This window comes from Monodon monoceros, unplaced genomic scaffold (genome assembly GCF_005190385.1).
Source record: "Monodon monoceros isolate NGI ecotype Baffin Bay Population unplaced genomic scaffold, NGI_Narwhal_1 Super_Scaffold_1, whole genome shotgun sequence".
NCBI classification, from domain to species: domain Eukaryota; kingdom Metazoa; phylum Chordata; class Mammalia; order Artiodactyla; family Monodontidae; genus Monodon; species Monodon monoceros.
The window spans coordinates 17,292,127-17,319,831 of NW_021703765.1; the positions used below are offsets into that span (position 1 = coordinate 17,292,127).

Below are 27,705 nucleotides of genomic sequence, written 5' to 3' on the forward strand. Positions count from 1 at the left end.
ATGACTGACTGCAGACACCTGGGGGAATGGCACAAAAACACTACGTGCACCATCACACAACAGGATTCCACACTCTCATTCTTTAGTGGCGTGTGGTTAAATGTCAGGCCTCCTGGAAAAACTCCGTATTTCTCTCCCTCCTGTGAGCATCTCCCCACTTCCCCATCTCTCCCCTACTCCCATACAAGCCACCTTGCTTCTCCAGCGGTGGCGTCCCAAGCCCCAGAGGGACCTCTTGGATAATAGGTACTCTGGTACCTCTAGTTCCAGAAAAAACACAAGAGATTTTTGTTTTCATTGACAGAGCTGAGCCTAGAAATGAGGTGGCACAGCTCCCAGGGCAACGGGAGAGACACACCCAGAGGGAAAAGTGTGCCTCAAGAGACAACTCAGACCACTGTTTATAAGCACATTGCCACTGTCTGGTCAGTGTAGGCACAAAAAGGGAACTCTCTGAGAGTCCTAAGAGTCTGTTTCTCTGCTTATGCTCCTAAATCTTCTCCAAATCTCATTTTCACAAAGTCAAGAGACAGTTTATCCAGAAATAAGCCTATATTCCTTCACTGACCTGTTACAAACACTTTTTGCGCCATTGAATACCCACTAAGGAAAAGTGGGGAGGTTAGGGAGATACATATATATATTGCATAAGAATAGTAAATATATATAAATAAATAAATATATAGTATATAAGGAATGCTTTTTTTTTTTTTTTTTTTTTTTTTTTTTTTTTTTGCGGTACGCGGGCCTCTCACTGTTGTGGTCTCTCCCGTTGCAGAGCACAGGCTCCAGACGCTCAGGCTTAGCGGCCATGCCTCACGGGCCCAGCCGCTCCGCGGCATGTGGGATCTTCCCAGACTGGGGCACGAACCCACGTCCCCTGCATTGGCAGGCGGACTCTCAACCACTGCGCCACCAGGGAAGCCCAGGAATGCTCTTTGAAATGAGTGATCATATGGCTTCACTAATTCAATCACTCATTCAATAAACATTTACTGAGAGGATGCTATGGACCAGGGCACTGTTTTAGTGCTAGAAATATACAGAGGTAAAAGTCATATGCACACACGTGACCCACAGAGGATAAGTAAACGGTCACTTAACAGTGTTACAGAGTGCAACAGCAGAAGTGCATACAACGAACTGAGAGATCTTACATAAGGGGGTCCAGGAGGGCTTCGGGAAGGTGGTGACACTCACCATCTTTGAAGAGAACTTTGAAGAGAACTCTCAGAACTTCACCTCACATGTGAGAGAATTGAGAGCATAGCAGCCAGATGGAGGGGCACAGGCAAAGTAAGGGTCATGAAACAGCAGGGTACTCTGGAGAAACTAAGCTCAGTATTGCTACAGCAGCCGTTGAAGCTAGAGCCAGGGGTCAGGTATTTGAAGAGCCCTAGATACCTCCTAAGGTGTTTGGGTTTTGTGCTATAATTAATGGGAAACCATTAAGGAGCAGTTAATGAGGGTGAAAGGTGATGAAGTGGCTTCTGAAACTCTCAGAGTAATGAAAGACATGAACTGGAAGGGGAGGGAATGGAGACAGGAAGATGTTTACCGGAGAATATAATAATAATCCAAAGTAGAAAAACTTAAAGTCTGGACGTAGGTATTCTCTGTGGAAATGGAGAAGGGGAAAATCATTGGGAGATATTTAAGAGGTACAGTTTACAGGAACTGGTACCAACTACCAGTGGACCCTGTTGGAAAGTAAGAAAGCCAGGATTATCCCTTGGTTTCTGGTTTGGGGTGTTAGGCAGTTGATGGTACCCTCAGTGATGCCTTTTATGAGATATAAATATAAAAGGAGATGAGTTTTAGAAATAAATATGAGCTCACTTTGGACTTGGTATTTAGGTATCTATGGGGCATTTGGGCAGGAGGACATATTAATCTGACGCTCAGAACACAAGCCTAGGCTGGAGATACAGATTTGATAGTCTTTAACATGGATGTGGTAGTTAAAACCAAAGAAAGGGAAAGTCAATCACCCAGAGTGGAAAATATGAAAAGAGAAAATGAATGACAAAAAGCCATACTTTGGGCTGTATTTTAATATTCCTGTCAACTCTCAAATACCATATTTAGAAATATTCTACTTAACATCCTATCAACGTATAACTAAAACTGAGTATTAAACACTAAACAGCAAAAAATATTTTAATTTAAATTTTCTTCTCCCAGATTAAAAAAAATGTATACAAAGGTAAATTACTTGAAGACATATTTCAGAAAACTATGAAATTCACACTTATTTTTCTTAAAAACACTGCATGGTAAGTAAACCACAGCACTAGTCGTTTATAATTACCCCAAATCTTAATAACTCATATTGTGTAGTAGCTAACATTCTGAAGTCAATCACAAGAGTAGTGGTAACAGTTTAAAGCAAACGATTTAAAATTCACATAGATCTGTACTGTTTTTAGACTGTCAGTTATAAATTAAAGAATGAGAAAGGGAAATGGTGCAATGCAGAAAGTCTTATTCTAGTTTACAAATTATAAGGTCTCTGTCTCTCTGCTAAGAACGTGCTTCTGATTTCTGAATATATAATGCCCTAAATTTTGTTCCTTAGAGCTTATCTTTAACAGGATGAATTCCTATCTTTCAGTCAAAACAAATGTATAAACATTTTATGAACAGAGCCTCAGTAAATGGTAAAATTAATCAATCAATATTTAGTCTCAGACAAGACGTGCTTTTCAGCTCTAACTTAATATACTAGAAATGTTGACTCTGCTGTGTGAATCTATGTTAAGGTGTCGGTTTTATATTGGTGACTTCAAAAAGCTAGACAGAACAATACAAATTTCATTTTACCTGTATGTAATAACTGTTTAGTAATGAACAGTAACTGTATTTATGGTCTTAACATGATAGCAGTCCTAAATAATTTAAAGAACAAATTTTAAAAGAACATTTAAAGAACAAATACGTGCTGATTTTCCCCCTTAAGGGAGATAATCTCTTGCTCTAAATTTAGAATAACAAGTTTGCCTTCTAGACAATAATATAGCCGGCAAATATCAGGCTTATGCTCACTATTGTAAGCAATAAAGGTGGATGGTGACATCATCTCCCATTTCAAAGGAAAGTGAAAAGATGCCAAACTTCAATGAGTTGGAGACTATGAGGCAGTGCAGGGTGGTGCTCAAGCCTACACGTCAGCTCTGGAGTCAGGCAGGACTCATTTTCAGTCCCATGAACATGACCTCCCCTGAGCTTGTTTCCTCATCTCTGTATCTGGACAAATATACTAGAACACACTTCAAAGAAACGTTGTTAGTGTCAAGAATAAAGTGGTTGGTACAAAGTAAGTTAACAATTGATACTGCTTTCAAGTTCTCTTACCTTTCTCTATTTTTTCTTTTTCCATAGCATTTCTCATCTTTTTTTATAAATTAAAATGCTACAAAAATACAACAAATATCGAGTCAACACACCCATCCAAATACATGTATCATTGTTGCATTTGTTGTGAGCAGTTGAATCTGTCCACTGTGCTGCTGATCTAGTATCAAGTTGTCTCTTATTGACAATGTCAGTGGCTCCTGACTATCACTGTTATATGGTCAGTTTGTGTCCTTGCCATATTGAACAAGGGGTAGGACACTATAGTATGACCCACAGGAGAATACAGTGACTTTCTTAAAGGGGTCCATACAGGTTTGTGAGTGAAAGCCTTCCCAAATTCTTTTTAACCTGATATTAAGGGAAGATGTTTTAAAATGCCACATTTAGGGGATGTATAGCTTCATCCTCACACAGAATGCCATCCTTTACCTCAATGAAAACTGCATAAAGATAATTAACAAACTCACCTAAAAGGTCTACCTTAAAAAAACAGACAATGATTTATCTAAAATTTTTTCTATGTCTATCAGTTTTTAGTGAGATTTACTCCATTAACATAATTATCACCTCTTCATATTGTAATGAAAATAACATGTTATTTACAAATACTGACTATATATCTACATAAACATTTAAACTGCAATACCAAAAATAAAAGTACACATACAAAAGCAAATGCACAGGTATAGAATAATATTCTTGTGACTCTAAAATGATAAATAATCTAGAAACAATCTTAACGCCATTCTTTTTACTTTCAAGAAAACACTACTATTGTTGTTAAAATAGATTTTAAATATACAGAGTATTGCAAAACCTGAAACAATTCCCTTGGAGGAGGGAGTATATTTCCCATGCATACTATACAATATTTTTAAAAATTAGGAATAGGTTTTAATATTTTTCCTACATAAAACAGTATTAATCTGTGAAAGTGGCTAATAAGGCTTTGATATGTAATTTAAGACATTTGGTTAAAGGAAAGAATCTGATAAACCTTAGGCTGGAATGCTAAGCACAACCGAGGGTGTGTGTTGACCAAGGTACACTGGCATTACTTTGTAGAGCCGATCAATAGATACTAGCTTTCAAAAGAGAGATTTAGAAAGAAGCTGCAGCATATTTTTTAAATGACAGGGTGAAGGTTTAAATTGTCTCAATCAAGACTCAATTTTTCTTCCCAGTTTTTCCAGCTGTCCTCTTCCAGTTAAGACTCTTCATTTCAAATAAATTTAATTAGTTCCAATTGATCATCGCCAACACTTACACAGCTTTATCCATGCTTCTTTACTTTTATACAGCAAACACAAAGACTGCCAAGCTCAGATCCAAGTGTCGTTAAGACAATATTCATACCTCATTTGCTCTTACTCAAAAGAAAAATTTCAAATATGAAATTCTGCCTATACAAAAGCACTAAATTGTACTTCATATTTTAATTGCTATCTTGGTCAGCTGTTGAATTCAGTTAATTGAAGAATTAAGCCCCAGATTACTATAAAAATAAAATTAATACAACTATGTATATTAGCCTAGCTACAGCATTCAAATAAGAATTCATTCAAAATACAAGCAAATATCTGTCATGATATAATTTCTATTTGGTATTTTTTGTTGTTGTTTTTTTGTGGTACGCGGGCCTCTCACTGTTGTGGCCTCTCCCGTTGCGGAGCACAGGCTCTGGACGCGCAGGCTCAGCGGCCATGGCTCACGGGCCCAGCTGCTCCGCGGCATGTGGGATCCTCCCGGACCAGGGCACAAACCCGTGTCCCCTGCATCGGCAGGCGGACTCTCAACCACTGCGCCACCAGGGAAGCCCGATTTCTATTTGTTTTGAGGTGATATTATTAGAGGAATTCCTTTTAAACAGCCAGGGGAAAAATCAGATTTTTCAAAGTGAATGGCTAAATTGGCCAGTTTTCCCTTTTGTAGTACCTCTTGTGCTCTACAATGCTGGTTATCCCAAAATAAGATTATTTTGCTTGAAACAGGTTTCTCTCAATGCACCTACCATATTTTTCATAATGCAATTTATATAGGATTCTAGTCAATAAAAAGAAATATGGTTTTCTTCTAAACCCTCACAGAAATCTATACCACATCTTAATCAAGCCACACAATCTAAAGGTAGCCTGAACGATCTAAGGGCGGCAGCATGCTCGCTGCTCTGACAACATGTTAAGGGAGCCTTTGGCGTCATTTAAATTCTTTGGCTATTGAGCATTCTTGCTTCTACTCCTCATGGCATGAAATGAGTAAATCAACTGATAAAAGCCATACATCACATACATTTAACTGAACTCTTACAGATTAAAATATAGTTTATGTAGCATTTATTCATTTATTTATTTATTTTTTTTGCGGTACGCGGGCCTCTCACCGTTGCGGCCTCTCCCGTTGCGGAGCACAGGCTCCAGACGCGCAGGCTCAGCAGCCGTGGCTCACGGGCCCAGGCTCGTGACTTCAGCACAGCATAATTCAAAATTTCAATGTACTGATTTAATAATACTTACTCGAGAGCTCAAAAATTCAGCTTTTATTCTGGAATGCAAATTGAGCTATTCTACTACTGCAAAGGCAACTTCTTTCTATTATTTAAACCACGACTTTTTTTTTTTTTTTGCGGTACACGGGCCTCTCACTGTTGTGGCCTCTCCCATTGCGGAGCACAGGCTCCGGACGCGCAGGCTCAGCGGCCATGGCTCACGGGCCCAGCCGCTCCGCGGCATGTGGGATCTTCCCGGACCTGGGCACGAACCCGTGTCCCCTGCATCGGCAGGCAGACTCTCAACCACTGCGCCACCAGGGAAGCCCTAAACCACGACTTTTTATAGACAAGAAAACCTTTAAAATTTAGAGGGAATAACAAAACATATCTATAGCATTATTTTTAAAAAAGCAGTGAAAACTGAATAAAGCAAGAAATAGTTTTTAAAAATCTTTAAATGAAATAATTTCCTCTAGTAGCTGCTGAAACAAGTTCCATAATTGTGAAGTACAAATGACTTTCAGCAAAGTTGGAAGTTTGCAAAATAATTTATATTTAAGGTGGATGATTTTTTTTTAATCAATGAATTGATACATTAAAAAGTAAGAGCAACCACCATCATCTCATTATTGCAGAAAACCGGATGCTCCTCAATGTAGTCAACTACTTATTTGCAGCAGTGGCACAAGTCTATAGGTTTTTAAATATAGGCTTTGTAAATTTTCAAGGGAGATCATAAAGCTCCTTCAACTTCTTCCCAGTGAAAGAAATTTAAGGGCAGTCAGGTGATAACAGTAAAGAACCTGCTACACAGAGCTTTAAAAGGAAAAAGGGAGAGGAAAAAAAATACAACTTCCCTTTGTTTTTTGGGTTTTTTTCCTCCCTTTAATTATTGTTAAAAATTTTACTGATATTTACTGGGCATGCTTCTTTTCAAATTATTGATTACTATTAAGTTAATGCTTCTTGCTTCACAATAGTTGTAGATTTATATGGTCAGATTTTACATTCTAACCATACGCACCAAAAATAAGAGTTTATCATTCTTAATACCAATAAAAATATTTATACTAGGTTGTTTTTATCCTCCGTTCATTGAAAGAAATTGAGCTGAATGCATTTGGAGATCCAGTAATTGAAACTGCTTTAAGCCTATAAAAAGATAGGCTGAACATATGCAGTGTACGGCTTTCATAAATTTTACATTATGCCTGATCAGGTGATAAATAATACAGATAAGAATGTTGAATACCCAAACGATGTAAGTAATTTGAAAAAGCAGCATTCATTTCTATAGTACAGGTACAAAGAGTATCTGTTAAGTTTCCTCACGTAGCCTGTGTTGCATAAATTGCTATTACAACTTTGATATTTTCAGTTTACCCTACTATAATTGCAAAACTTTTCATAACACAATAAGTGTATTCCTCTACATGTTCCAAGGCTTTAGTAATGATCCTAGCCTCTGAATTAGAAGGCTCTCAGAAAATCAAATGCACATCTAGCAGGTTCACTGTTATAGCAACAATGAGCAAACCTGGACCAAATAAACAGTCTGCTTCTTTCTACTTCAATATCAAAAAGGGCACTAAAGGGTATCAAAAACTAAACACTCCATCAGTGCAAGTTTCCATCCTTTCCATCAACATATTTAACCCCACTGTAAACGACCTAAAAGCATTTTCCAATACTGGACGTTAAAGATATCATGGTTACCAGTGGTGATGTCATCATCCACAAGGTCGTGCTCTTCCTCTTGGACTTTGGCTTCTGGCCCTGAGGCATCAGGAGCAGTGGTAATAGTCTGCATGGCTTCTGCTGAGACCCCAGCTAAAACAAATGGGAAGCACAAGGATTAGTTTTTAAAAACTAAAAGAAAGGTGGGGCTTCCCTGGTGGCGCAGTGGTTGAGAATCCTCCTGCCAATGCAGGGGACGTGGGTTCAAGCCCTGGTCCAGGAAGATCCCACATGCCGTGGAGCAACAAAGCCCGTGCGCCACAACTACTGAGCCTGCGCTCTAGAGCCAGCGAGCCACAACTGCTGAAGCCCATGCGCCTGGAGCCCGTGCTCCGCAACAGTAGCCACAGCAATGAGAAGCCCCGTGCACCGCAGAGAAGAGTAGCCCCCGCTCACCGCAACTAGAGAAAGCCCCCTCGCAGCAATAAAGACCCAACGCAGCCAAAAATAAATAAATAAAATAAATAAATTTACAAAAAAAAAAAGAAAGGTGGACCAAAACTCTTAAAGCATTTTAATTGACTTACTGGATGCAAATGCAATATGTTAAAAAAAAATACAATATATTCACCAAAATTTGGGAGAGAGAGAAATTAATGAACAAAATATTCATGTGTGTTCTATTGCTTTATATATATATATATATATATATATATATATAGGTACATGGATGCAAACTATACTGACTTTTAACTAAGATCTGGGAACAGAAAAATGATGAAGTAAATTACAGTTTTACTTGATTCCTTTCAATGTTTTTGCTACAGTTACTTTAGCAAATTTAGACATAATTATGCTAAAAAGAGGGAGAAAAAAACCTAGAGAGTGAAGGACTATTTTAAAAGTTTACTTCTCTTTAATATTAGTTTGCTTATAATTTGGGGGTTGGGAAGAAGGATGATGACAAAAGAGGGATTTGTGTTCTGATTCTGTGTAAAAGACCTGAAATGCATTGCCCCAAGAGCATAATATCTCTCTGCCTCTGAAGGAATTAGATATGAGGTCAGATAATTATGGAAGTGAAAGAACCTAACTGAAAGCAGACAGGTGAACTAGATCAGGGCACCAAAAACTTCCATTCTGTAAACCACCTGAGAATTTGAAAGTTCATACAAAGGTCTTTTCCTTACTTACCTATTTTCCCATCTTTGATGATACATAGGTTCCCCCCCTCCACTATCTGAAAGTAGAGCACTGCTGTGAAACCTTTTGTAAGCCAGAATGATATAAAGCAAAGAAGCAATCACCTTAGGACACATCTTCCTAACAAATGCACAGGATTCAAGACAAAGCACAGATGCTCACAGACACAGTTCAAACCAATGGCAGCTTGATGCTGAGATGCTGAGCTAGCTCCCAGGGAAGGAGCTTGGTCGTGCCACTCTAAGCCGCCCTTGGTGTGCCCGGCTCTGTAACAGCTCACTGCTAAACACACGCTGAGTGCTATTACTGCCTTTTGTCTTTTCTCATAAAAGCGAAAATCCTCTTCAGCTATCTTTCAGTCAGCGAAAACAGGTACTAACGACAATCTTTCATAAAAGTGAAGGGTTGTAAAGCAAACTTTCAAAAAGAGGAGAATGCCTATATTTTGTTGTCAATTTGCATCTAATTAGGCAATGGATAGGAGGGGGTGTCCAATATTTTACACATGGTTACCAAGAGGTATTGCTCAATCATGGTATATAAAAATGTCACCCACTGGGACTTACTTCAGGAGTTGAACATTTTAATCAAATCTTCTTATTAAGTACTTCGATAACTGCACATATAAAATCCAACACAATATTTTTAAAACCAGAAGCTACAAATATTCCAGGATTTCTTTTCTTCCAAGATGCATTAACTGAATTTCTATATGAAATTCAACCTTGCTGCCTCAGGTTTATGAAAGGCACCAAGAGGAAGAATCTTAGTCATTAACCACCATGAAGGATCCAGAAGTAGACCTACCAGTAGGCAGTTCCAAGGCCTAACAATTTAAATTTGGGGAGGAGAACGTCATTTTAGTGCAACCACTTTATTCAGTATTGCTCCAACAAAAGAATGAACAGTGCTAAATGAATGGTCCCCAATAACAAAAAATGACAAAGGCCATCCCTTTACAGCATCACTTTTGTTGTTAGGTTTTCAAGATAAAATTTTAAAATAAAGGGGAATTACTAGAAAAATAATATTATGTTAATTATTTGATTAAAGATGGTTATCAGTAAAATAATCACAAAGAAGAGATAAGAAGGTAAACGCCACATTTCTACAGACTTACTGCTTAAGCACAAAATCAAAGATCGTTGTTTCAGATTATTAAGCCAAACTATAAATCTCTGAAATCTTTCAGTCTCATTCCATGCTTAACAGTTGATAATTTTGAAAATGATCAGAGAAACAGGGAAATGATATTAAGGAACAGTTTAGATGGCAACAATCATTTATTATTAGTATTTTCCTTTCCTGTAAAATTAATGGATTCCATGAAAATAAAGCTAGTATTTATGTGTAACAAGTTTATAAATCCATTTAAATTTATCTCATTTAATCAGAGAGGTCAAGTACTTGCTCGGCATAACACAGCTACTAAATTCAAGAACCAGTATTGATGTGCAGATCTTCCGATTTCAACCCCAATATCCTTTTACCAGTAAGTCCTCCCAGGGACTGAGTTGCTCAGGGCAGGATAGGAGGCATGACAGAATATCACAGCACAAGCATGAGAAGTCATGGAATCACATGATATTGAGTATAATTGCTGTGAAGTCCTCCATGGTGTTCTTGGGCTATACTAGACAACTGTTCAACTGAGGGCATTCAGTATTTTGGAACAGAGCTTAAAAAGCAAACGTGGATATCTCAAAGTAACCAAGGTTGAAAGACCAAGAAGTATCTATGCTGAAACTGGTTCTTTGATCGATGCTTTCCAAAACAAAGTAAGGGTTATAAAATCCTATATATCTTGGCAGAAAAAAAGAAAATAGAGTTGACCCTTGAACAATGCAGGGGTTAGGGGCACCAAACCTCTGTGTAGTCAAAAATCTGGGTGTAACTTATAGCTGGCCCTCCATATCCATGGATACAACCAACCACAGATCATGTAGTACTGTAGTATTTACTACTGAAAAAAATCCACATATAAGTGAACCCACTCAGTTCAAACCCATGTTGTTCAAGGGCCAACTGTACAAACAAACAAAAAAATAAAACTACAAATCCATATCTCGTATGAATATAGTCTCAAAAATCCTTGACAAAATATAAGTACTACATTGATTTTTGAATCAGTGTAACACGATCCTTACATTAATTCAAAAAATCAATCAATGTAAACCAAAATATTAAGAGGTTAAAGAAGAAAAAAAATCATATGAACATGTTAATAACTTGATAAAATCTGACACCAATTCATGATTAAAAAAACCCCTCAGAAAAATACAAATAGAAGAGAGAGAGGAACTTGTTCAAGTTAATAAAAGCACCTACTAAAAATCTGCAGCTAACATTATACTTAACAGTGAAAGGCTGAATGCTTTCCTTCTGTGATCAAGAATGAAGTAAAGATGTCCACAATGCCACTCTTATTTAACATATATACAATGGAATATTACTCAGCCATAAAAAGAAACAAAATTGAGATATTTGTAGTGAGGTGGATGGACCTAGAGTCTGTCATACAGAGTGAAGTCAGTCAGAAAGAGAAAAACAAATACCATATGCTAACACATATATATGGAATCTAAAAAAAAAATCGTTCTGATGAACCTAGGGGCAGGACAGGAAAAAAGACGCAGACGTAGAGAATGGACTTGAGGACACAGGGAGGGGGAAGAGGAAGCTGGGACGAAGTAAGAGAGTGGCATTGACATACATACACTACCAAATGTAAAATAGATAGCTAGTGGGAAGCAGCTGCATAGCACAGGGAGATCAGCTCAATGCTCTGTGACCACCTAGAGGGGTGGGATAGGGAAGGTGGAAGGGAGGTGCAAGAGGGAGGGGATATGGGGATATATGTATACATATAGCACTTCATTATATAGCAGAAACTAACACAACATTGTAAAGCAATTATACTCCAATAAAGATGTAAAAACAAAACAAAACAAAACAAAAAAACCCCACAGCATTGGAAATTTCTAGCCAGTGCAATAAAGCAAGAAAAGAAAACACATACAGTCTGGAATGGATGAGGTAATCCTACTCAATGAAAAAATAACTGTCTATGTGGAAAATCTAAATGAATCTACAAAAAATAAGCAAACTAATAAGTGAGTACAGCAAGGCTGCAAAATACAAGAAAAAAATTCTTAATTATATTTCTATATGTTAACAATGAATACGTGGACACCTAAACTTAAAAGAAAAATACTAGTAACGCTGGTTCAAAAAAGACTGAAATACTGTAAAAAAAGACTGAAAAGACATAAATACAAAAAAAAAAGTAGATGAAACCGACAAAACACTGACAAAACATCGAAGGTATAAATAAATGAAATGGAGAGACATACCATGTTCATAGGTTGAAAGATTCTACATAGTAATAATGATGTCAATTTTCTGTATACAGGTTTAATGTAATTCCTATCAAAATCGCAGCACGATTTTTTGTACATACAGCCAAATATTTCTAAAATTATATAGAAAGACAAAGGAACTAGAATAGCTACAAGAATTTTTGAAAAAAAAATAAGGTAGGAAAAATCAGCCAGCCCCATTCAAGAGTTATCATTTAAAGTTATTAAAACTATTTGGTTTTAGGTTAAGCGAACAGAATAGAAAACCAGAAAAAGACAAGCACAAATATGTCCAATGTTATTTGACAGAGGTGCAAAAAGCAAATCAATGGAGGAAAGATAGCCTTTTCAACAAATGGGCTGCTACAACTGGATATCCACACACAAAAAATATGAACTTTGAACTACGGCTCACACCTTATTTAAAAATCAACTCAAAATGAATCATGGACTTAAAAGTAGAACATAAAACTTAAAAAAAAAAAAATAGTAGGAGAAAATCTTTGGTACCTGAGGCCAGACTTGACACCAAAAGCACAATCCATAAAAGGAAAAACTGGTAAAGTGGACTTCACTAAAATTAAGAACTTTTGCTCTATAAATGACCCTATTATAAGGTTAAAAAGACAAGCCACAGACTTAAGAGAAAAGATTCACAAATCACATACCCAACAAGGGACTAGTACCTAGACTATAGAAAGCACTCTCAGCACTCTACAGTCAACAGTCTGGTGGCTCCTCAGAAGGTGAAGCATAGAGTTATCCTGACCCAGCAATTCCACTGCCAGGGATGAAAACACATGTCCGCACAAAGACTTGTACAGGGATGTTCACAGCAGCATTACCCATAAAAGCCAGAGTGTATAAACAATCTGAATGTCCAAAGACTGATGAATAAATGTATAAATATATCACAATTTACTGATGAACAGATAATTGTGGTAAAGTCATACAATGGGATATTAATCAGCAATACAAGGAAATGAAGCACTAAGTAAAAGAAACCAGCCACAAGAGAGCACATGTTGCATGACTCCATCTAGTTATACTAATGAGTCTATAGTTTCTTTTTGGTGTAATGAAAATGTTCTGAAATTGATGGTGGTGACAGCTGCACAACTCAGAATATGCCAGAAGCCACTGGATTGTACCGTTTTAAGTGTGAATTTAATGGCATATGAATTATATCTCAAAGAAGCTGTTTTTTTTATAAAGTTTGGGGCTTCCCTGGTGGCGAGGTGGTTGAGAGTCCGCCTGCCCATGCAGGGGACACGGGCTCGTGCCCCGGTCCGGTAAGATCCCACATGCCGCGGAGCGGCTGGGCCCTTGAGCCATGGCCGCTGAGCCTGCGGAACCTGTGCTCCGCAACGGGAGAGGCCATAACAGTGAGAGGCCCGCGTTCCGCAAAAAAAAAAAAAAAGTTTGCTTTTCTACCATTCCAGATCAACCAAGAAATCCATACCGCTTCTGTGTACTCTTCTGGTATCATTTCTGCCGTGTAGCTGAAGAAAACAGGGAGACAAGGGCCACATAGAACACTTATGCAATAAGAAAACAAATTCACCCTGAATGTTTTTCTTGTGTCAGGAAGGAGTAATGTTCCCTTTTTAATTTAAAAAATTAAACTATATTCTTGATTTTGACCATATTTGTAACTCATTCTGTGAGTTCTTATAGTCAAATTCTCTGGGTTATTTTGTTTACAAATCAATACAAAAAGATTGATTTGGTTACTTCAAAATTCTATATATTTCCATTTTTAAGGATCAGCTAAAATATCTTAACTTGAAGTCTAACTGGGCGTTGTCATGATAACAAAATACCTAAGATTCCAACCTTTGTTGGAAGATAATAAAGGTAAGAGATACTGAGAATGGAAAGGCCAAATTACTACAATCAAATACAAATGGCATAGATCATTTAAAGCGAATTTTAATAAGTTTGTTTTAAGGAAATGATAGAAGATTTCCTTTTGAACTTTTGGACCATAAAGTTATGGTAAAAGATGAGCAAAACCCATTATTTAACCCTTCTAAGCATGGTAATCATTACCTGCCAAAAAAAAAAGAAACATTTTTTTAAATTCCCAGCCATAACCTCCATATTTCTAATCTCCACAGTATTTAGTTACATGCTACATTACTATCTTATAATAGGCAGACATAATAGACAGCAGACATTCTGCATAAGGTAAAACTATAGGATACAAATCAAATCAGTGATTGCCAGAGGCTAGGGGTGTGATAGGAAGGCTGACTACAAAATGGTCTAAGCAACTATTTTAGAATAACGAAAATAAACTATATTTTAATCGTGGGAGTAGAAATATGACTATCTACATTTGTTAAAAATTCACAGAACTGTACACTAAAAAGAGTGAATTTTACTACATATAAATTATACTCAATAAACCTAACTTAAAAAAAAAAGATACAATAGAAGGTACTACATCACTGTCACTAAAAAGAATTGAGGTTATGCCACAATACAATGTTATTTGCAATGAAACACAATGACCAGAAAAAAAATGTATCACTTTCTTCCTGGTATTAAAAAACTAAACTTTTTGAAACATAAAAGTCACCTCATCACTCTCCACTATCAGTAAGATGATGAAATATTCCTGAGAAATATTAGGACACCAACATGGAGGCTTCAGTTTCTTGCATATTGATAATCAAGATTATAAGCACTGTCAATTAAATATATGGCAGCTCTTTGCTATTTTCTTATGTACTTGATGTAAGTGATCTTATCTGTCAAACTATGCCATAAAATCTAAGACATTCATTTTCTGAATATCCACAAAATACTTGGCAGTAAAGAACATCTCATAAAGATTCAATAAATACATCGTGAATAGAACTCAATACCTTCAATCCCATGACACAGATTATGCTATTTAAATATACTATACAATAATAGTGATTCAATAAATACATCGTGAATAGAACTCAATACCTTCAATCCCATGACACAAATTATGCTTTTTAAATATACTATAAAATAATAGTAAGTGTGCTTTGGTGAAAGACATACAATAAAAAGGTGCAACAAAGAGATACAATAAAAAAAAGATACAAAGAAGTCATGGGAAAATGTGATGTACTTAAAAAACCAAATCCAGATTCACAAAATAAAAAAATGAACACACATTATGCAGACAATAGGTATAAATGGGTTCTACACTGTGAATCAGAAGGAGAACAAGGAAAAAATGGAATGGAGGAGAAAGCTGTTATCAGTAAGTTTGGACACAGCAGAGAAAGGAAGGAGGCTTGGCTGTGGCAGCAGCAGAAGTAAGAAACAGAGGACAGGGAAGAGTATGATGAGATCTTCACGCCATCTAGATTTCTAAATACTTAGACCACTATTCATTGTGAGAGATGTATATAGACAACTGTCCCATTTGTGTGCAATATTTTTAATCACCTTAGAAAAACATTTTTTAATGTAAATATGGAAATACAGTTTTCAAAATCAATGAGATAAAACTGCACTTGCCTCTTCCCATCTGTAAAATCAGGTCCATTATTATAAGATTTATCTTTCAAAAGCTTGTAAATTATTGGGTTTCCGTTGTTATGGAAAAATCCCAAGGAAATTCTTGGTCAACCCAATACCTTTATAAACATTTTTTTCCTATTGGCTAATAATATCTGAGTAATGATTAATAATGTGAACTCAGAAGACTTCAGTGTCATGTGATTAACTTAACAATCAAAGACTAAATACTAAATTTTAATAGAATAACCTTTAAAACACAGCACTTTAACCAGTACTGCAATATAAAACCATTTAAATTCATTATTATTTTATTGGAGATTAGAGGGAAGTGTTAAACAATATTCCTAGGACTCAGAAAGAAAAATGTATACCAGAATATTTACAAATATTAACAAACATTATATTTCTGATTCCCATTAAAATATAGATTTCCACTGAGATTGAAAAATGGATCTAAAAGAATAGCAGGTATTTTTATTTCATCAGTTTTTCCCAACTGTGGTTTTCCAGTGGTCCAATTAAAGTACATGAGGCAAGAATCTGATACATACATTTACTTTGAATAAAGTAAAATTTCACAATAAGGAAGGGAGGGGTGCATATCTAGAATTTATTTTCAGGCAGCAGGCTTGAATTTATTGGAAGCAGATCTCCTCATTGACTGACCACACCGCTCCGCATTCCCCGCAATCCTTATGACAGACAGACGGTCTGCCTCGCATTAATTCACTTCACACCACGTCTATCGATCCGCAGCCAGTTCCCTAGTCTCTCTGCACACATTGCCTGTCTGGCTGCCTACATCCACATCAGCACATACACACAAAGGCCAGAGAAAGATAACCTTTTGCTTTCCATTAAAGACACAGTATCCACTTTTCCTTCCCCAATAACATCAAAAATATAAAATATAACATTATAGATGTCTCAGAGAAAAGCCTTCCTATAAGAAATAGTGAAGGTATTTATCCCTAAATCTAAATAGAGATCATTTCAATTTATCAAAAACAAGGTAGTTTAATAAAGGCCACAGAGCAATTAGAGAAATGAAAAATATAGTTAAAAATAAAGAAAATGTCTTCAAGCCTGAATACAAATATAATAGTCATTTGGTAACATAAGTTTTGATAGTTATTTTTAATAGGATGAAATACATTTTTCCTAGTTAGCACTTTCTTTTTTTTTTTTTTTTTAAGAAAACTGCTCTCACATGAAATGCAATTATAAACAATTCTGAAAGCAACAGAGGAAACACACTGAAAAATACGCAAGGAACAGAAAACATAATTAGGAAGTATACTATAGCAATAGAATATTAATGTAAGGGGATAAAGCTTTATTATTCCTCTTTCCCAACCAGAACCTGAAACACATCCAAGGTAAAAATCACACCTAATACTTTTAATTCATTGCATGTACTTTTTCAAAGATTTCTGTTTGATTTGCAGGCTATGAGTGACTCAACAGCAATTTTGGTTTCAGAAGACACAATAAAACGAAAATTTATTGTTCAACCTACAACATGTTGAGAAACAAAGGCAAATCTGTCTTGACACACAACTGTACTAAAGCATAAACTTAAAATAATGACCTCTGGCTGATTGAGAAACCCAACGTATATATCTCAAAACTGGGTAAAGTATATCCTCCTGGATAAGAAAGTACCTTTGAAACCATTTATGGCTTTTGTTGTTGTTGCTAGGATTACCCAGACAGAGGTTATACCACCAAGCGGTAACAAAAAAGGTGCACTAAATAAATCAGCATGTTGTTCTTTATCACCACAGTAACTTGCTTTAGAAATCAAAGAAAGGTAAACTGATAAAAGCTGCTAAAGCTAAGGACAGCTTTGAAATAGGGAGTGAAGATTTGGGCCTGAAAGATGGGAGGGATCTGAATAAGAAAGGGGCTGGCACTGCCCATCTGAGTAAAGCAAAGCCACAAATATGAAGAAAATGGGTAACCGTGCCAAGTTCCCTCATTCTCTTCAACACCCAGGCTACTACATACCAAGCCCGTGCCAGGAACTAGCCATACCAGGTGACACAAAGTGAAGGAGACACCCTTACCTCCCAAGAAGCTCACATGTGAGGTGAGGCCATGGGGACTCAATAACAAAATATAAGCATGAGAAATAATTTGATTTGTATTTTAGAAAGATCTCTCCTGAAACAACATGAAGAATGATGTGGAAGGACTCAAAAACAGACATAGCAACAAGGCCAGTGCAATACTTTCTAAAGTAGCAAACCTTACTTCTTGGAGCCCTTACAAGTTCCCTAGAAGTGCCAGGAGGAAAACGGAGCCCTCCAAAGTCCCCAACTTTACCTTTTTATCTGTGGGAGTGTGTGCGCAAGCACAGTGTATGCAAGTTTTTATTTGAAGAAAGGATACCACTTTGTTTCAAATGTTTGAAAACCAATGATCTAGATTTTTTAAAAAATAAAGATGGTATAAATGGGGAGAAAATCAGGTTTTTTTTGAGGGGGGGCATTGAACATAGGGAAGGACAAGGAGGGAAGAGTCTTCGACTTTTTTTTGGAATGATGGTTGTGCTAGGTAAAGGGGATAAAAATGAAAGGGGGAAAACTCAAGGACTTTAGAGAAACGTAGAGCTTTGTGGAAAATATAGATTTTTTAAGTGAAAATACAGTGAGCATCTGAAGAAAAATCAATTAAGTCTGCTTGGGATGGGGTGAGGAAGAGAGCACATGTCAAAAAGAACCTCATGGAAAGGAAATATTTGAGTTGCATCTTAAAGTTTATATGAGAATTTACCATGGAATGACAAAAAGTGAAAAAAAATTCAAGGAAGACAGGACAACATGCTAAAGGATCCTGATGTAGCTACAGAAGTGGGTAGCAAAGGCAAAAATGAGGCTAAAGTGTCAGTTAAGGTGAGAGCCCTAAAGGCAATGAGAAACAGGGTGCTAACAGAAAATATGAAGCAGGAAGGGAATATGTTTTATTCTTTAAGGCTCCAGCATGGTACATGGAGAGAACAGGTCAACAGGTGGTAAATATAACCACAAGACTGTCAGGGTTGGTGGTCGTGCAATGACAGTAAACAAGAACTTTAAGACTTGAGATTTTAGGACAAGTAAGGGTAACCCTATAACTTCTCTTCCTCATCGTCAGCGCAGTCCAGAAATTTAGTTTGTATAGAGCCAGAAGAAGCTGTTTGAAGTCAATTATGAAGGCAGAGAGTTTGATCTATACTTGCAGACAGTCCCAAAAAGGCAACCAGTGAAAAGTAATAACTTCTGGCAACTCAGCCAAGCTGCCTTGTATCCTCGTATGCAACTCAATGAAAACAAGACATGAGACAGTGGTACATTAGCTATTAAATTCAATAATGGATACAAGTGGTATAGCTTAGTGTAGCACCTGGGATATAATAAGTGCTCAATAAACAGCTTTATTAATATCATTAATACTATTACCATTGCTTTTATTATTACTAATTTTGGCTTATTTTATTAAATTATGTTTTTCTCTAGAAGTACTTACTACCTTCAACATTCGACCTTTTTTTCTATTTCATGAACTCATTTAGTTGTCTTTTTTTAAACTTTTATTAAGCACTGCTTCACTCCTTTTAGAACTACATTGGCAGACACCTTAGGACATCTGTTTATATATAAGCCACTTGCAGTCAAAAACAGAATATTTACATTTCAAAGAACAAATTTATCTTATGATTACTTCTGTTATTGCCAATCCTACACACATAAGTAGGAAAGCTTTTGACCTCTTAATCTCTTAACACACAATGAATAATTGATTTGAAAATAAAGACACAGGACTCGTTTTAATACTATCCTAGTAAATGACACATTTAATTGGTAGCAATATTCTGAAGTAAGATCACACAAAAGGCATTTGTGATATGCCAATAATTTCTCACAGTATTAACTTAGATAAATATTGTGATATGCTCTGACTTCATTATTGAGAATATTAAGTTCTTCTACAGATAACAAGAAAAACATTTGGATGGATGAAACCCATTAAGAAGTGATAAGTATAGATAGTAAATAAACAAGGGCTTGTGAGACTAGAGGCAAAACTCGTTAAGCTGTTTTAAGTATGGATAGTAAGTTAAGATACGGTAGAAGATATGCTATATGTTAAAAAGGATGAAACAAGCAAGAATGCTACTTATAAACAAACAAATGGAAAAACCAAGTCATAATATAAATGGGAAGCTGTAACACTTCTGGAAGTAAACACCTGCATGACTTTGGGCTTGCCAATGAGTTTTTAGATGACTAAAAGCGTGAGTCATGAAAGATATAACTGATAAATTGGACTTTATCAAAATTTAAAATTTTTGTTCTATAAATGATGTTGTTAAGAAAATGAAGACAAGCCAAAGACTGAAGAAAAATATTTGAAAAGATTACATATCTATTAAAGGACCTGTATATATGAAGAACTCTAAAGACCCAACGATAAGAAAACAAGCAACCTAAAAGAAAAAGAAACTTGGACAAAAGACCTAAACAGACATTTCACCGAAGAGGATATATGGATTGCAAATAATCATGTGAAAACAAGCTCAACATCACTAGTCATTAGGGAAATGCAAATTAAAATCACAATGAGACATCACTACACATGTCTTAGAATGACCAAAATTTTCAAAAAAATTTTTTAATTAAAAAAAAAAAAAAGCCTGACTATACCCTGCTGGTAAGGATACAGAGCAACAGGAAATACCATTCACTGCTAGCAGGAACGTAAAATTTTGCAGCTATTTTGGAAAACAGTTTGGCAGGTTTTTTTTTATAATTACACTCACATTTACCAAATGACCGAGCAATTCCACAACGAAGATTCCGCGTGCTGCAACTAAGACCCAACGCAGCCAAAAAGAAAAAATAAATAAATTTTTAAAAAGTAAAAAAATTTTTTAAATAAATGTAAATAAATAAATAAATAAAAGGTCTATTCCTCAGTTAAGTGCCTGCTAAGAGCTTGGTACTGGGTCATTTGGGAACAAAAAATAAGGTCCTGGATCTTAGCCCGAAGGACATCAAAATGCAGTACTTACTACATATATTTATTTTTATGAAGACTGTGTTACTTCGGTATCATAATGACACACAAATCATGTCTCAAACTGTAATTATATATTCATTCATGGAATATAAAGAAAGAAGTAAAATGCTAGACCTCAAAGAAAACTAAGTAAGCAGGTGCATGAAATATGTTTACTTCAGCCTGGAAACATGATAAAATGGCATCAAACTGCTGAAGATATAAACATCCATGCAGTGGAATGAGTATAACGCCTCTAGAGATGCACATCATTATTCTACTACATTACACTGATTAAATCTCACAATTTATTTTAAAGACTATTCATATCTAGCCAATGATTTAGAGGAGGATGGAAAGTTGAATTAACTAAGAGCACCAATCATTGCCTCTGGCAGAGCTTTTAAAGAATTAACTTGCAAACAAAGTTATAAAAAGAATGAAAAATGAGTCAGATGAGTACTAAGATAGCAAAGAAACTACAATGTACAGAGAATATAAACTTTTGTTATTTAATTAATTCCACCAAAAACAAAATTTTAGATATGTTTTAAAATTAAGCAGCTACTCTGAGATTACAAATCACATTTTTTTCCCCTAGTCTGGCAGCAGGCGGTGGGTGCTGGGGGGTGGGAAAGAACCAGGAAAGGAATTACAGAATCACTAAAAAAAAAAACTATCATTAAAGAAACTTGAGAAGATTAACAAAGTAGATCAACCACTCTTGCAGAGAATGCCGACAATACAAAACTGTGCTTTCAAAAGGCTGAATGAATGATTCCGATCCACCTGGTGTCACCAGAATCCAGGAAATCTAATTCTGCAGCCGCTCTGCCCTCACCACTAATTTCGCCTCGAGGGTTCCACAGCACATCGTTAAAATATGTTTAATTCTTTCAGCATAAACAGGTATATATCCACAGGTTACCAGGCAGGTTCACACATTCTTTTCAAGTGCTCCTTACTTACAATAATAACTGTGATGAAAATAAAATAGAGGCCAATATATAAAAATATAAAATGTTTGGTGTGTACCAAGCACTTTTCTAAGAAGTGCTTTATATATTAATGCTTCATTAAATGTTATATGAAACATATGTACAACTATATTATAAATACCTGCATGTTTTCAGCTCTTTTATGACTTCCACAGCACCTAGAATAGTGCCAGCAATACTGTAATAAGTTTTTGAGTATTTGTAATGAGTATTAAAAAAATCACAGTTCTGATGAATAAAGAAATAGAACCAAAATACTTGACAAAGACAACACAAATATGTGACCTCAATTAAATTTAATTAAGATATTGTCATTCTGTTCCCTTTATCCTTCTTATTTACTTACGCTGCATAAAAAGAAATTCTCAGTTTATATAAAATTAAAATGACTTCATAGAGTTCAAACTGCTCCAACCTTTTAAATAGTTTTAATACTGCCTTCTGAATACATTCTTTGACATTAGCCCCTGTCATTTCCACATACTGTGATTATCTTCCAGCTGTTGACACGTCATTGCCCTTGGCTACACTGGCCATTCCCATAGTTGTAAACTCTCTCTATAATAGCTCTTACCACCCTGTTTTATTGCTCATTTGGTTACCTGCCTTCCTAAAAGAGACAATAAGCTCCATGAAGACAGGGACCATGACCACCTCGTGCGTCATTATATTCCCCAGGGCCCACAGCTATGTTTAGCACTGAATAAATAGTTACTGAATGAGGAAGGGAACAAAAGAGGGAGAAAAGATAAAAAATATGCTGTGATATATAGATTGAGGAGGACATTTACTTCCAGTTGTTTTTTAATCTTTTATCATTTAAATATGCAGAGCGTTCATAAAGGAAGTTTTAGCATATGCCCTATGTATGATATCTATTTTATATACTCTTATTAAGAGTCTAAAAAGTCTATCATAGACATTATATAATGTATATATTAAGAAAACTGTTTTTCTTGGGAATTCCCTGGAGGTTCAATGGTTAGGACTCTGTTCTGAGCTTTCACTGCTAAAGGCCTGGGTTCAATCCCTGGTCGGGAAACTAAGATGCCGCAAGTCGCGGAGCAGAAAAAAAAAGAAAGAAAGAAAGAAAGAAAACCGTTTTTCTTAAAAGAAACAGAAAATTCTAAATGCAAAAGAAAATATACTAGGTAATTTAATTTTATATAAACACCATTGAAAAATATTATCTACTCAACTGCTGTATCAACCCCAATCACATAAGCATATGCAGATAATCTTATAAATGTAACTGGAGAGAAGGAAACAAATTTACCGTTTTTAATTACTATAGCCCAGGGTTTCTTAACTTCATCACTACTGATACTTTGCATTGGATAAGCCACTCCATGCCAGTATCACACCCTCCCGCATGTTGGGACAAACAAAAATGCCTCCAAGTGTTGCCAAATGTAGGGGTGGGAGTGTGCAAAATTGTTCTGGGTTAGGAAGCACTGCTCTAGTCTAATGAGTCTCAGAGTTCCTAGTCAAAACCTCCAACTCAGGTGAAGTGAGATATATTTCATCCAAAGAGATCCTATCAATATCAACTCGCCCTGCCCCCACCGTATAATCACTATTACTGATAGAAATGGGCTGTTCCACACCAAGGCTGATTGAGATGCTTTCTCCATATGGTGATTATTATCCAGTTATTATGATTAAATTTTTTATTATAAAAATAAAATAAAATCATGATATCTTTTAAAATAAAATGCTTTTAACCAAAGAGATATTTTAGTCTTTAATCCATTAATAAACCATCAATCATCACATAATAGATTATAGGAACACTTCCAAAATTAGTGCATATTTAGCTAGGAGATACGTATGTATGTAATAAAATGGGTGGCAATGACAAAGAGTGATAGAAAAAAATAGAAAAAAGAAAATTTATAGATAAAGATGATAGGTTTAAAGTAGCTATAAACATCCAAGTGGAGATGGAGACCACCGAATTAAATGGGATATCATTTTTTTTTTAATATCCAGCATCTAGAACAATGTCATACTCTTGAATATGTGTACAATACAATTTGGTCAAATGACTTAACGTTGCTTTACATTTTTGCTGGCTATATTTTGAGACAGACTGATAAAAGTTTATTCTGATTAAACCAAGAGATGGGGTTATTTCTTTGAGAATGGGAAAAATCTATTACTCTAATGAAGAGATACAGTACCTGCAGAATGATCACCAACCTGGTAAAGAAATTTGAAATTGGAATGTTTTAATGAATTTAGTTTTCAGTAAGAATTAATTGCTTCTTCCCCTTTTCCTATGTATCCTATGTATACCTGTTGTATGTCAATTATATTTTTAAAACCGTGTGGAACTAATTAATTACCAATCAGAGACTAACCCCCTAAATTTTCCATTTATCTCCAATAAACTACTAGAGGGTGACTTTTTCTCCTGCATATAAGATTCCACTATTAAGGTTCAAACAAAGAGAAGGGTCTTCAATCCTTGAAGGTACAACTGCGGTTTGATTTCTTTCCTCTTTCTCTAACTAAAAAACAAGAACAAAACCAAAAAGAAACAAACAAACAAAAAAAAATACTTTAAGAACTACAGCAGAAAATGTGGAGATGGTCTTGATTTTCTTACCTTCCCTTTTAATGCATACCTTTTAGATCACTCATCAGTACATTTTAATCTAATGAAATTGAAGAAAATGTAAAAGCACCTACCACATTGCATGGATTTAGTAAGCATTTGATTTTTTTCTCCTTTTGTATTATTCAACATAATTACTGAGACAAAGCTATCCTCCTGCAAACTTGATGACAGATGACATATTAGATCATCGTATCTCATTTTTAGTAGTAAAACACTATTAAGTATTTTTGGTGGAAATTTAAATTTTAGAAACATTAGCATACTTCAAGTGAAACCCTACCATATTATCAATGTAGAAATCTTTTTTATATCAGCTGATTTTTTGTTGAGTTTTCTAAAAAGGTTGACTTTAAAATCAATAGTCTTGAACAAACATACATAATCAGTAGATACATACATATCTGTGATTCAAAGGTACTCCATTTTTAGATGAAAAATAACTAGATTTAATTCCCCAAAGTCATGAGACCACCTGAGTAGTAGGGAGAAGGGAGAGTGAGATGGTGGGGTAATAAAGAAATCTTCGAGTGGAGTTGAAAGAGACAGATACTCTCCCGGTGAAGTCCCTCAGTAATCTGAGGGGGGGGCACCACTCCCAGTGGTACTATGTGTATAGGTGTCCTACAAATCCCACCAACTGGGAGAATATGAGTTAGCCAAATGGTATAGCTTAAACTGCAAACTAAAAACTTCTACCTTCAAAATACAGAAACTCATTATTACTATATAATAAAATCTTTTTGATAATCACAGTCCCTATTTAACATTGTGTTGGAGGTACTGGCTAATACAACTGTATAGGAGAAAGCAGTAAGAGGCATAGCAGTTGAAAAAGAAGAGGGAAGACTGTCTCTATTTCCAAATGATATAATTATATATATCTGAAAAACCCCCAAAGAATCAATGGAAACACTTATAAAATCAGTAAGAAATTTTATAATAGTATCAGGTTATGTAACTAACGAAATCAACAGTATTCACGTATACAGACAAAAGCCAGTTAAATGTCATAATGGAAGTACAATAAAATTAACTACCTAAGCAACAACTTAATACATGTCCCAAACTACATAAGGAAAATTTTAAATCTCCCGAATGACAAAAAAGTAGACTTGAATAAAGGACATTCTATATTCTTGGATAGAAATCCAACATTATAAAAAAATCAGTTCTCCCTAAGTTTGTTTATAAATTAGATGGAATCCCAATGAAAATAGCATCAGGTTTTTCCCCTCGTAGAGCTAAATAGGTTGATTACAAAGTTCATTTGGAAAAACAAACAAGCAAGAACAGCCAGGAGAAGCCTCAAAAAGAAGGGCTTGAGCCAAAATTACTAAATATTAAAATATGAATTATCTACAGGCCAATGGAACAAACTAGAAAACAGACAAAACTACATATAGAAACTCGGTAGTTTCTTACCAAGTACTTTGGAGACAAACAGATAGCCATATGGAAAAAGATAATATCCATTTTTTACACACTTAAGCAGAACCAATTCCAAATGACACGTAAGGAAAAAACTGGAAACGATATGGGGAATTCCAATAGCAAGGAAAACTCCATAATTTTGACACAAAATCCTGAAACAATACGAGAAAGGGTCAATAAATTGGGTGATGAGAAAAAAAAAAACATCATAAGCAAAGTAAAAAGAAAAATAACAAACCAGGAAATACGTGGACCATATATCAAAAGCGTTTAATCAAACAACCCCATATAAAAATGAGCCAGAGACATGAACTGTTACTTTAAAAGAAATACAAGACACATATATGAAAAGATGATAAACTCATTCTTAACAATAAAAATACAAAATAAGACAACACTGACATTTCACTTCTCATCTATCAGAGTCACAACATTCCAAAAGCATGACAGTATACTCTTTTGGAAATGATGTAGAGAAACAGGCCTTCAAATACATCATCATTGAGAATGCAAAATGGTACAGCCTCTATGGCAAAGAACGTGGCAATATCTAACAAAAGATTAGACACACATTTATCCTTGGACTCAGCAATCTCACCTCTCGGAATGTAGCCAAGATACACTATCAAAAAATGAAAAGACATATGCACAAGTCTATTTACTGCAGCCCTGTCCATAATATTAAAAATTTGGAAACAACCCAAATGCCCATCAACAGGAAAATTGTTGAATAAAACATGGTCCACCCACAAAATGGAACGCCACACAACCAATTTAAAAAATGAGGAGCACACAAAACGGGGAGCATTTCAGACAATACGTTTAAAGCCCACACTCTGCTAGCACTCTACTAGGTACAAGCTACTCTGAAGCTCTATTAAGAACACAGTCATCTGCTGGAGAGGTAGAATATATTTCACAGGTAGCCATACAGAACGGTAAGGGTTATATAGAAACTAAAAGTCATTCTGCATGATAACAAAACTTAGGAATTCTGTTTATCAAGGTAAAGTTCGTAACTCTGCCCTGTACCATTGTGTGTGTTGGTGGTGGTGGCGGGGAGCATGGAGGAGGGGAACCACTGGCTAGAGCAAGAGGCTTTTGGGGAACAGACAGTTAACTAGTTTTCGACAACGAATGTCAGGATACAAATGAAGAGCATGAGGGTTTCAATGCACAAGAAATGATTTTCCAAACACACACACACAGATTTAAACTGCCTAAAGGAATTATTTAATTTTTTAAAATGTTTTATAGTTTGGAACTCTGATTAAGATTTCACATAGAAGTTTACTATCAAAAAGGTTTAAGAAAACACAGATTTGTTCATTCTTCTCCTTTCACATAAATAGAAACTGTGAAATACATAAGGAAGTGTAGAGGCTTAGGGATCTCTCTGGGGTCACGGCTAATGCGTGGTGAAGCAGAAAGAGCTGCCAGACCTTCCAACACCCCTCTTTCCATTGGACTTCCCAACTAATAATCAGCTTCGGTAAATGTGTTGCTTATTCATCATTAGAAAAATCCTTCGAAAAAACAGTATTTTTCTACCTAATTAATGTCAACTACAAAGTGAACGATTATAGATTCTTGGTTGAGGAGGGAGTAATGTTTAGGAGAATCACCTTTTGAAACTCATCTCTCCTGCCTCTCACTCTACACCTGTTGATAATCACTATGCTTGAATATCTTCTCCATAGAAGTGGACACAGAAGTGATGAAATGGAATGGGAAAGGCCTCCGGTCCCAAGTGCCCATCCAACTTCTATATGGGAGAGCTTGGGATGGTCTCAAGATCCTGATCATACCATAAAATAGATTATACCCCAAATTATGTGGTCACTTTCAACCTTATGTAAGTATTTTATGAAAAGCACCATGACACTTCAGATTAAGACTATAAATGCCCAATCCTCTACCCATCACCCAGGTTCAGAGATTCACTCCTAGTTTAGTTGCTCTGACTCTGATATTATTTATTTTGAAGACTCACCTTTGCTTTAGGAGAAAGAAAACAAG

The 27,705-nt window shown here is 35.8% G+C and overlaps 1 protein-coding gene across 3 annotated transcripts in view; it reads right to left on the reverse strand.

The window, feature by feature from the left end:
• Positions 1-27,705, reverse strand: part of WDR7 (WD repeat domain 7) — a 375,654-nt gene that overhangs the window by 211,274 nt on the left and 136,675 nt on the right. For all 3 annotated transcript variants that reach the window (XM_029222033.1, XM_029222024.1, XM_029222014.1), the window contains one exon: positions 7,562-7,675. In XM_029222033.1, the coding sequence (XP_029077866.1) occupies positions 7,562-7,675 (114 nt within the window). The remainder of the gene's footprint in view (positions 1-7,561; positions 7,676-27,705) is intronic.